This window comes from Gopherus evgoodei, chromosome 1, assembly GCF_007399415.2.
Source record: "Gopherus evgoodei ecotype Sinaloan lineage chromosome 1, rGopEvg1_v1.p, whole genome shotgun sequence".
NCBI lineage: Eukaryota > Metazoa > Chordata > Testudines > Testudinidae > Gopherus > Gopherus evgoodei.
Window position 1 is genome coordinate 320,246,512 of NC_044322.1, and position 12,290 is coordinate 320,258,801.

General features: G+C 40.9%; 1 protein-coding gene across 1 annotated transcript in view; it reads right to left on the reverse strand.

The window, feature by feature from the left end:
• Window positions 1–1,196: 1,196 nt before the first annotated feature.
• CTTNBP2 (cortactin binding protein 2) overlaps window positions 1,197–12,290 on the reverse strand; it is a 182,556-nt gene continuing 171,462 nt past the window's right edge. Inside the window, 2 exon segments of the mRNA XM_030549074.1 lie at window positions 1,197–2,815; window positions 12,114–12,215. Coding sequence (XP_030404934.1) covers window positions 2,660–2,815; window positions 12,114–12,215 — 258 coding nt within the window. The 3' untranslated portion in view covers window positions 1,197–2,659.

Here is a 12,290-nt window from a genome sequence, read left to right on the forward strand (position 1 = left end):
GATGATGCTGCATCCTGAGTGATCATTACAAACATCTCTTCCCACACAGAGTAAGCTATAATTACCATGCTTCAGTACTCAGAACCTATGGCACATTCCTCTGACCTTCAGCTGATCAATACTGCTGAAAACCAGTTGCTGGTAAACACAGGGCCGGCTCCCAGAATGCCACCCCAGGAATTGTGCTGCCCCAAGCATGTGATTGGTTTGCTGATGCCTAGAGCCGGTCCTGGTTAAACAGATGCATGCCCTGTTTTCAGCACCCAAACTGAGACAAGGTCAGGAGATATGAAAACTCTTGGCCAGCAGTCACTGGAAATCACTGGAGGTCTGTTACTGCAGAAAAATGTATACACCACTGGGGTTTGTCACAGGATCCACTCACTGCTAAGGATGCCTCCTCCTGGCCACTGTGGGGTTAGCTCCTTCCAGGTGCTGCGCCCCCCTCCCGTCATCCTCTCTCACCCTGTGGCGCCTTCTCACTCCAGGAGCTGCAGCTTCCTCTTTGTGACTTGCCCCTCCGGCCAGGTCACTACAGTCCTCCCCTTCTGGGTATCTTTCAGAGCAAACCGTCCCAGGCAGTCTGCTCTCTACAGCCTGGTCTGTGCCATCTCCCCAGTGCCTGGTACGGGAACCCAGGCCAGCCCTCTACAGGTTCCAGCTCAGAAGCCCTATTTTCTGCAGCCAAGGTCTATATTATACTATGCCTGGCTGCATTCCCTGATCCTTTTCTACCTTTCTGGCTCTCCACCCTCACTGGGTTTGCTAGCCACACAACTCCCTCCCTCCCAGGGAGTAACTGTAGGCTCCTTGCCTCTACAGCCCTAAACACACCTCCCTTCTCTCAGGGAGCGACTGCAGACTACTTCCCTGCAGTCCCTTTTGGCTGTCAGCTCCTAGGCTTTATACAGGCCCTTCTTGTTCCTATCCAGCTGAGCCTTGTCTCTAAATAATTCTTTCCCTCTGGCTCCTTTTTCAGGTGCAGCCAAGGCAGTTGATTGGCCAACCTTACCACCTTAACCCTTTCAGGACTCGTGTGGGGTAGACACCCCATCACAGATTGTAAGGCAACATTGCTGGAAGTTATGCATTTCCTCCCAGAATATATTTTAAAGGAGATAACTATAAAATCAGCCATTTAATCCTTCTAAATTCATACAGATAGAATATACACAAACAAGACCAAGAGACAGACAAACATGGAGCAGTACAAAAGTTTTATTGACATGAGTTTGGGATGGCTGCCTTACTCACTGTGGTGAAGTGCTAGGAGTACATTTATGTAACCCTTGCCCCTTCCAAAATTAACTTGAACAGTGCTCTTTTGGAAGGTATGTTGCCCATACCTCTCTTAAAGCAACCTCTTGATAATTCACCAGGTGGCACTGAGGTCTGATCTTAAGAAAACTATGTATCCTCCTCTTCTGACTAGATAATAAGGTACCAAGACATTGATTGTATCCACATTATTACTATTGACAAGTATAAATTGTGGCCACCATAAAGAGAGTGGGTAGATGGAATATTTCCTTCACATATACACAGTTCCTCTAATGGGAAAGTAATTTAAGTCTGTAATGAAATAAAAAATATTTCAGGTTAACTGCAATTCAAATGTTATTTCACAGCAACTACATAGTAAATCCACTATAAAAATTGGTAATTACATGGTAATTCATGTTATTGCTGATACATTATCTCTGGACAACCATGTAATTAAACTTGTGCTGTAATTCTTTCAGTAAGATCTGTTTTGGTAAAACATCATTTCCTAGATTCATTTTTTAAAATGCTATTGAAAGAGTAAAAAAGTTTTACATCATACATTAAGAACTCAATTATTAGAGGAGCAAATTTTCAACCATCCCAAAGACTGGGAAGTTGCGTGAAATAACTGATTTATTGCATTATAATGTCTCTCCCTTTTCTTTTTTAAAGATAGGAGTTATAATGCAAACTCGTAACAGTTCCAACACATGAAGCCTACAATAAGCAAGAGAGAAACAAAAGCACATTTCAGCAGGCAGACTATGGGGTAATCAAAATATTTAATATGGCTTGTAGCTGAAAGTAATTGATCTATGTTTCCAATCATTTTAATTATTGCCACATTCCATTCACTTTTCATTAAGTGAAGATAAAAACATGTTCAGTCTTTAAAAGGCATGTACATGAGCTTTAAGCCAGTACTGAACATATTGTGCAACTCATCTGTATGCAACACATGAATTTCATAGAATATATTTATATACTGTATATATATACAAACACGCACACAATTTTCTGTGGTGATACCCCTGAATAAAATCATTTAAGCAATAGTAATTTCCATATTAGAAAACCCATGAGGTTGACATAACTTCCCACTACTAAGTTTAAATCAATAAAATTTCCAGATTAAAGCAATAAAATATTTTCATTATGAACATCTTATTTACATACAAATTAAACTGTGGTCCCGTACACACATTACATTACAAGGAAACTATTTTAATTTAAAAAAAGTTATTTACATATTTGAGTTATTTGTTGTTTAATACAGAGATTACGTGAACACTCAAAACTGTATGCTAGGCAGATTTATTAGATTTTTTCTATTTGTAATTTTTTGTGCAAATTCCAAATCTTTTCTTTTGAGTTAGCCTCTATTTGCCTTGTATTACTGCTGCTGCTTTTTTGTGTACTGAGAAGGGTGGGTGACTTTGCTTCTGGGAACAGGAAGAAAAGATTTAACTCTTGAAACACCCAACTCAGTCTTTGATTTACTGTTGGCGCATTCCACAGTGCGATTGCTGCTGAGAGGATGGATCCCATCCTGTGAATAAAATTAAGCATCTTTTTAGCATAAGCACATCCATCATAAGAACCAAGAACACCAAAAATGAGCAAACCAGTGAATGTCTACTGTTTACACCATTTTGCACCTTTTGGAAGCCTGACAGCCACAGGAAAAGGATAAACGTTCAGGTCCTGGTGAACAGTTTTAGCTTTCTTAACCAGTTAGAAACCAATACTCCTAATAGAAGTTGCTTTTGTTAAAAAAAGCCAGCAGGGCATTTCTTCAGTAAAAACTTCTTAACATATCACACAAGGACAATGGTAGTGCTCTGCATTGTCATTGAGAAGCCCTAAATGTTATTCTTATTCTCCAAATCCCAATCGGTGGACGAGCAGGGATTAGAAACACTATGGAGGTAATATATTCTCTTTCCTTCATTAGCCAGAGGAGCCCCTGTGGAAGGATGACAGCTGTAAACTGGGTTGGGGAGATGCATGTTTAAATCAGGGAGACAGCAGGCGATCTCTTGGATGATAAACACAAGATTCAGTATTAGGGCTGGAATAAAATAATCCATAGACACATTCATTGTTACCCCATCACAGCAACAATACTAAATGGAGCTAAGGTTGAAGTGACATTTCGATTTTAAAACTTCTGTTTTCAGTTGCTCGTTTTCTTATAAAATGATTTTGAAATGTCTTGTGCTTGGCTGCAGCCTAGCAGCCAGTTTATCTGGAAGGTTTTATAAAAAATGTCCAGCCATTTTTGAGGTACTATATTTTAATGTGGAATGGAACAATGTGAGGATTGGTTCTAAAATCTTACTCCCTAATACTGACTATTCCAGATTCTAAACTGATTTCAGAGGAACTAGGCCAAATTATACCAGCTGATGATTGGTACTGCTCTTCTTACTTTTCTCTCTCTCTCTTCCTCTGAACAAGAAAGGTTCCCTGGACTATATGGACCATTTCTTCCTCCTCTCATCTCCAGAAGCTCAGCAGTCCAATTAACAGAGGTTTGCAGCACCACTGGCACTTTTAAGTTACGTTATTTTTAAATCTAAATTTAAAACATTGAATAAGCACTACTTTAGTGTGAACAATAAGCAGAGGGGTAGGTGTGTATGAAGACCCTCCAACTGCTGCTGGAAGGACACCATCCTACTTTGTGGACTGTTTTAAAATTCAGTATCTGCCATACTGGCTCTTCTTCAAAACCGTCTTCATTAGCCACTCAGTATTTCAAAGCATCTAAAACCTTTAACTGGCCTTTCAAAATTCTAATCAAGTACATGTGCTGTGCTAGTAAAATACCACCTGATATTTTTGTGCCCGTCATAAGATTCAGTAGTTTTGTAAATCTATCCAGACAGCTGATTTGTTGCTGAGAGCTTCTTCTCCTATGTTGGAAAAAGAAAAAACCCCACATAATGAGCTAATTATCATCTTTGCAATTCATACTGCAGCTTCTTTCTTTTGTAATGTAATGTCAGGGTAGCAGTATTATTTAAAAGTGTGGTGTAGTCATGCTACAATTCTATGGGCAGGTCTATACTACAGAGGGAATTGATGCTCTGAGATCAATCCACCTGCAGTCAATTTAGCAGGTCTAGTAAAGACCCACCAAATTGACTGCAGATCACTCTCCAGTCGACCCCTGTACTCTGCCCCCGACAAGAAGAGTAAGGTAAGTCGATGGGAGATTTTCTTGGTGTAAACCTTGCGGTAACTCGATGTACGGTATGTCAACTCCAGCTACGTTATTCTCTCTCTCTCTCTCACACACACACAGAGCACAGAGGGTAGTTGCTTAGCATGCAGAATAGGCCAAATCAGTTCCCCTCCAAAATATGCCTTATCACCACAGAAATGAGGTGAGGATAGTGATATTATCCTCCTTATGAAAGCAGTTTTCTTACTGCTCCTTTCTACTCATATAGTAGCTGATTTGAGCAGAAACTGCATTGAGCAGAAAGATGAAATAGCCCTAGGCATTAGAGGCACTGGGGATATCCATCTGTCTTCAGTATTGCTGCAGAACAGATGGTACTTTTAAAAACCTGTTTGCAGATTCCTAATTTGGAGACTGAGACCAGCTAATACTCGATTCTAACTTCCCATGAGAAGAAGAAGATTTCTAGACACTACTGGGATTTATATGGTAGGGCCTAAGGACAGGATATACATTTCTCTTCCATCTTTTCCAGGAAACAAGTACTGTTTGTGCGAAGGAAATGTACAGAGGAAGGGAAATTGCATGTTCTGCCCAACCTTAACATACTGCACTTACACCATACCACTGGTCAAAAAGTAAAATACAGATATTTCCAAAACAGCACCTTGGAATGAATCTAATTCTTACAATTTTTGTTTCCAATTTATGAACAAGATAATTAACTAAGCTTATATAGTTATTACAAACCATGCTATAATATAGTTTTGACAGCAAAAAACATGCTAGCTAATAAAACAAAACATGTAGCCAGATATCAAAATTCATAATATTAGCATAAATGCAGTCAGCTATGTTTTTGAACCACGCAGATATCAAATCACTGCCATATGGGGTTAGGAACTTCTTTGCTTAAATAACAAAAGAATATCAATATAGTAGGTAATCCTTCTTTGTTAAAAGAAAAAAACTCTAAAGAAGTACAGTCCCAAACTTTCATCTACCTTCAAAACTGTAGTGGAACTGATCTCCAGATTTTAAATAAAAATCTGGAATACACTCAGTGACATTTTAAATATTTAAGGTAACTGCCAATAGGCCAATAAAAATACAGTAAGTGTTACAATAGAGAGGTGACAAGATAATTCATAAGAGCAATAACTCAAGAGTGCATGGTGTAGCTGGACAGCTGTATTTCATAAGGCATCAAAGCAATTAGCTTCATTGCACAACTCTTCATTAAAATCTGCTGTTATGTTTATGTCACGCATGCTAACTCATCTACATATCAATACAGAACAAGGGACTTAAATTTAAACCCTATAAAATAACAGAACAGAGAACATTTAACGAACCTACAAAGCTCCATTTATAATTTATTTTCTCATTAAAAAGGTGTGTTATTGTGACGAGCTGGATCACAGAAACCCCCCCGGGAGCTGCCAACCGATGTGCCAAGACTACTTCTAGCTCTGTTTTCCCTGTCAGCTCAGGACTTCAGCACCCTGTCTCGCCGAGCCAGACACTCTTATCTACTTCAACAGAGACCCAGAGTCTGAATTATCTGCCCCAAAGCTGCAGGTTTATCTGAAAACAGGTCACAGATGCGTGCTTGTCTTTAGCACCCAGATGCCCAACTCCCAATGGGGTCTAAACCCAAATAAATCCGTTTTACTCTGCATAAAGCTTATGCAGCATAAACTCATAAATTGTTCGCCCTCTATAACACTAATAGAGAGATATGCACAGTTGTTTGCTCCCCCAGGTATTAATACATACTCTGAGTTAATTAATAAGTAAAAAGTTATTTTATTAAATACAGAAAGTAGGATTTAAGTGGTTCCAAGTAGTAACAGACAGAACAAAGTAAGTTACTAAGCAAAATAAAATAAACTGTGCAAATCTATGTCTAATCAAACTAAATACAAATAGGATCCTCACCAGTTCCAGAATGCTCCCTTTTACAGGCTAATCTCCTTTTAGCCTGGGTCCAGCAATCACTCACACCCCCTGTAGTTACTGTCCTTCCTTCCAGTTTCCTTTAAGTATCCTGCTGGGGGTGGGGGTGGAGAGGCTCCTTCTTTAGCCAGCTGAAGACAAAATGGAGGGGTCTCCCAGGGGTTTAAATAGACTCTCTCTTGTGGGTGGAGGCCTCCTCCTCACCCTGTGTAGAATCCGGTCACAAAATGGAGATTTGGAATCACATGGGCAAGTCACATGCCCATGCATGACTCAGGACTTGCAGGCAGCAGTCATTACCCACATGCTACCTTGAATGTCCTCAGGTAGACTTCTTATGTGGATTGGAGTCTTCCAAGCTCCTTTGTCTCTTAAATGCTTCTTGATTGAGCACATTCCTTTCCCAAGAAGTGACCAAATGTTATAACTAAGGCTACTTAGAAATCAAGCAATTATACAGCCAATGTTCATAACTTTGAACACACAAATGGTGCCTGCATACAACTGGGATGAACATAACCAGAAGATCATAACCTTTACATAGATATGTTACGTGGCACATGTAGCAAAACTCTATTCCAGTTATATCATACATACATTAATAAGCACCCCCACCCCATAAAGCCTTATGGGGTACACTGTCACACCCTCCCCCTGAACTTACAGCCAGAGACTTAGACACTGTCCATGGCGGAGGCAGTACCTGTAAAATTTCTGTTTGTCTTTGGTCACACTCCTTTTCAGTATCTTGAAACCATGTGATGTCATTCCTAAGGGGTTCCTGGTCCCCGGATGCCTGAAAACAGGTTGGGGTATAGTATTGCTAACAGAATGCAAGCTGCAAGATCTGTTAAAGTGGAGCTGTCTTGGCCTTTAGCCACCAATGCCCTGAGATGGTGTGCCTCAGTTTCCCCTTCTACACAGCAGCATGGGCCTGTTATGCTTTTGCTGCTTTTTACAGATATGAGCTGAAAAGTAACATGCTGGTGGGGCTGTCTCTTCACCATCCATAGCATGTACAACAGCTTTTTCCACATCTTTAAAGGGTTCACCACCAGTATGAATTCTTTTTGTTTTATCCCATAAGTGAATTAGCAAAAGACACAAGATTAACAGCAAATCTATGTTGGACAGGCTTCGTTCACTCAATTTGACTTGTTTAGCGTCTAATGCATTTTCCCAGTTCTCTGTGCTCTCTGATGGGGAACACTGTCACAGTTATATTATATATATATATATATATATATATATATATATTATACTGTTGTAATTAAGTTTAACAGAGACTTGCAGCTAATGAATGAAAGCTAATTCCTAAAACTAATTTATTTTATTTATTTGAACATTTTTGATCACATAGGGCTGAATTCTGCCATCCTTACTCAAGCTGGGCATCAAGATGTGCCAGAGCCCTCACGGCAAGAGATTCTGGCTTTCAGACTGGAATTTCCCGCATGAGCACAGACTTCAGCGGAAAAAGCATCGTAATTGCTCCAAGAGCTTCTACATTGGACATCCTAGGGAAAGAGCAATGTCTTAGAGCTGGTACTGTGGGCTTGCTGGCAGTCTCACTGAGGACCAGGGGCTTCAACAGAGGCATATCAAGGAGCTGCAGTGTCTCCTAACTTGGCTTCTTGCGCAGAGCCTCCACATCATCTCATGAGCTGGAGCTTGGTATTTCAAGTCCTAAGGAATCAATGCTTGATGGGCGATGGAATGCTTTGGTGGTGATGTTCGCCCACTGGGCTTATGGGAAGTGTAGGAAGAGCTTGCCTTTAGGTTTGCTGCTTGAGATCCCACACTTCAGCATGACAGACTTTTTTTGTAGCTATCCTTCAGGCTACATGCCCATAGGTGCATGTTCCACTGTTCCGATGTTGGATTTCTATTTTGCAGCTCAGTGCTCATTTTCTCTGTTGATCTGGTCCTTCTTTCATTTTTCTAGGTCCTTTTTCTCTTCCTTTTGCAAGTATGGGATCAAAAGAGGAAGAAAACCACTCAGCTTGGAGTTCCAGGATATTTATGTGCATCCTGGATACCTGGGGAGACCACATTCCCTGTGTCATATAATTGTCCAAATGGAAGCCTGCCAGGGCTGTGTCAGTGATGATCATCTTGTCCATGGAAGAAGGAAGAAACAGACCCCCACCATGCATACGTGATGTGGGTCTGTTCATCACTGAAGTCATGACAGTACCTTGGTTGGGACTGTTAACATGAAGTCCATGGAATGATGGTTTGGTGAGTAATGGACTGGAGCCGCATCTGAATACAGCAAAGGTGGAGTCATGCAAAAGGGGTCACGTGTACATGAAGCCATGTGGCCTAGGACGGATAGGCAAGTCCAGGCTGGTAGATAGGATTGCTCACAATGCAAGTTATGATGTTGCTCATTGCCTGGAACATGTCTTTTGGCAAATAGGCCCATGCTGTAACTGAACTGATGTCAGCCCCTATGAAGTCCAGAGACTGTGTGCAGTCTGTGATCAATTTCTCAATGTCGACGCTGACTCCGAGGGACAAAAGCAGGTTGAATAGCATGGTGGTTGAAGCTTGTGTTTCTTGTGTTTCTTGCCTGGACCATGCAGCTAGAAGCCAATTGTCAATATATAGAAACATGAGGACCCCCTAAAGTTTGACATAGGCTGCTGTAACAGAAAAAACATTGATAAAGACTCTGGAAGTGGTGGCTATTCTGAAGGGGAGCACCCTGTACTGGAAATGGTGGGTGCCCACTGTGAATCTCTGGAAATGTCTGTGAGCTGGATGGACACTGATGTGAAAATAAGTGTCCTTCATATTGAGAGCCGTAAACCCCATGCTTTTCTCTAAGGATGGGATAATCAATGCCAGGATGATGATACAAAACTTGAATTTGTGAATGAAGTGACTGAAATGTCAGAGTTCAAGGATTGGTCTCCCCCGGCCTTTCTTCTTGGGTATCAGGAAGTTGAGTAAAAACCCGTTCCCTGATATTCTGTGGGAACGCGTTCTACTGCTCCCTGTTGTAATAAGGAGTTCAGCTCTTGGGTGAGGCTGCTGTCATGAGAGTGGTCCCTGCAAAGGGACAGGAAGGAGGGGTCTTGGAGGAGGTAGCATGATAAACTCGATTATATAGCCATGGTGGATGATGTTCAACATCCATTTGCCCATTGTTATCGCATTCCAAGTGTGGGAAAAGAGGGCTAAACAACTCCCAAAGGTGGTAGGAGGGTTGTGAGGTGATAGACATAGTGGTTGGCAGCTCTTGGGGTCACCTCAGAAATACCTCTTGGCTGGAGGTTGCAGCTGTGAAGTCAAAGCCTGAAAAGAGGGCCCCAAGAGTCAAGATCACTGAGTTTTCTGGCATTTCCTTGGGGGCTTATCAGGTCTCTGAGGGTAGAATGGGGGCCCCACAGAGTTGAGTGGATGGTGGGCAGTGGAATTTGCACTTTGGGGAAAGAGTGTAGATGCTGAGAGAGTGAAGGATGGCTCTGGAATCCTTGAGGATATGCAGTGATTCCTCTGTCCTCTGGTTAAAAAGATGGGATTCACTGAAAGCGAGAGATCTTCAGTAGTGCGCAGTACCTCCCTTGGGAACGGGGCCGGCTCCAGGCACCAGCCGACCAAGCACATGCTTGGAGCGGCACCTTGGGGCAGGGTGGCGCTCGGGTTTTTGGGGTTTTTTTGTTTTTTGTTTGGTGGTGCGGCGATCGGAAGGGGCCTTGGTTCCTACTTTGCAAGCTTCCCCTCAGTTCTATTAATGCATCAAAATAACTCCTGTTAGCTGTCTAAGTATACATGTAGACCCCTTAGCTGCACCTCACCAACATTCACTAATTTAACCCCAAACTGAGATTTTACTCCAAAAGGAAAAAGTGCCAGAAATTCCATGAGGTCCACTAGAGACTTCACTATTGCTACTGTTTTTATGTGGAACACATTCTGATACTCTGGTGCTAGGCACCAAACAAAACCCTATGGATAGGCAACAGAGATAACAGATGATCTCATAGCATCTTTGTTAGGTAGGGAAGCATTATCCCTATTGAACAGACAGGGAGCTGAGACACAGGTATGTTGAGTACCTTGCCCAAAGTCAGTCAGTCACTCTCTTTGTCTCTCTCTCACACACACACACAGACACACATACACGCACACACACTTACTTCCTGGTAGAGCTAGGATCTCCTAAATCCAGTGCCTCTTCTGGCGAAGAATATACCTTCAGTACCATGTAGAATTGTACTTTAATTTTGTGACACTAGGGAGAATTTAACTCTCACTATGAAAATTGCACTGCTGGGCTTAAGTTAGAAGTTAAAAGGAGAAAGGCTTGTACATCCTCTCTGGAGGAAGGTCTTGTGGTTTACACATAAAATTAATTCAAGGGGGCCTGGATTCCATTCCCAACCCTATCACAGATTTCCTGTGTGGCCTCAGGCAAGTCAGTCATTTCAGTTTCTTCATCACTAAATGGATGATACACTTCACTGGGGGGTGGTAAGACTAAACTGCTGTACATAAAGAACATTGAAACTCTAGGATGGAAGGTAACATTTATACAAGCAAAGTATTATCAGAGTCTCAGTGTTCCTGCAGAACTCAGTATCATGATGCTACTTATTGAATTTTTTAATGTTGTAATGTTTTCTCTTTATAGATTTCAAATGGATGTAATCTGGAAAGAATGTAGGTAATATCCCCCTATGGTTTCTTCAGAAAAATAACTGAAATTCAACAAATAAACTTGTGATCATCCAATTATCTTCTGACTTACAACTTTATGCCCTCCAGTAACAAATCAGCAGCTTTTTGGCACCTAATCCGTCACGTTTAAACTACCCTGTAGTTAATATTGTCTGTTTACATCTGGACTCTTGGTTCCCAAAAGTGGGAGGACCAATTCCAAATGGATTTATTCTTTCTGGTTTTTTTGGTTTCTTATAAGATAGGGTGCCTTGAGAGCAGTGCACTGAAACACACAACAAGTTCAGAAGGAAAGAAGTTAATCCCCATTTAAAAAAAAAAAATGCTGATCTATGTCTTGCTTGCTCAGCCTCCTGTACTATAATTGGTTTCAGTTTCTCAAAATTTCCACCATCTGGGAGCTTTCCACTAAATGTCAGGCTGACTCATTTCTAGTTACAGAAGACACTCAGGAGTAATCTGGTTCAAACTGGCATAAGCTTTGGTAATCACTAATGTGGATGACAAAGCAAACCATATTCAAGCAATTAGTGTCAAGTAACAGGAATTTTGACTACTTCAGTTCATTTAATCATTTTAGCTTGTAAAGCTACTATGAAAATGTTGATTGCTAGAAAAGTCCAAATTTCAGAAAAGTTTGATTAAAATAATTGAAATATGACTGACTATGATACTTATCCAGTAGGTATCATCATGTAAACATGAAAATCACACATTGGCCAAATGCATATCTGGTTTAATGACCAATGAGTTTGGTGGACACACACCAGGGAAAAATTTAGCCCATGGTGCCTGAAGCATGTTTCCTAAACATTATTAATCATATCAGTTTACCAACTGGCCAGGAAATACCTTGTCTCTCTAATTAAGAGATGTCAAGGCATTTTAATCTTTCTGGTTCCCACCAAGAATTCAAACACAGATTTGTAGTGAGCTCTAGAAAATCTTCAAAATACTTTGTACACGGGTATTTTTTACACTCTTATGAAACATGCTGTGCATCCCATACCTTTTGTGACACCGATTTACTTAGATTAGTATTGCTTGCTGAAAATATAGGACCAATTTGAGAGCTTCTGAACATAACCAGCTCATCCTTAGAATCAGCAATCTAAAAGAAAAGAAAACAATATTTTGGACGTCCTTTATATTTCATTTTGAAGATTCTTGGGGTCTATTTTTAATG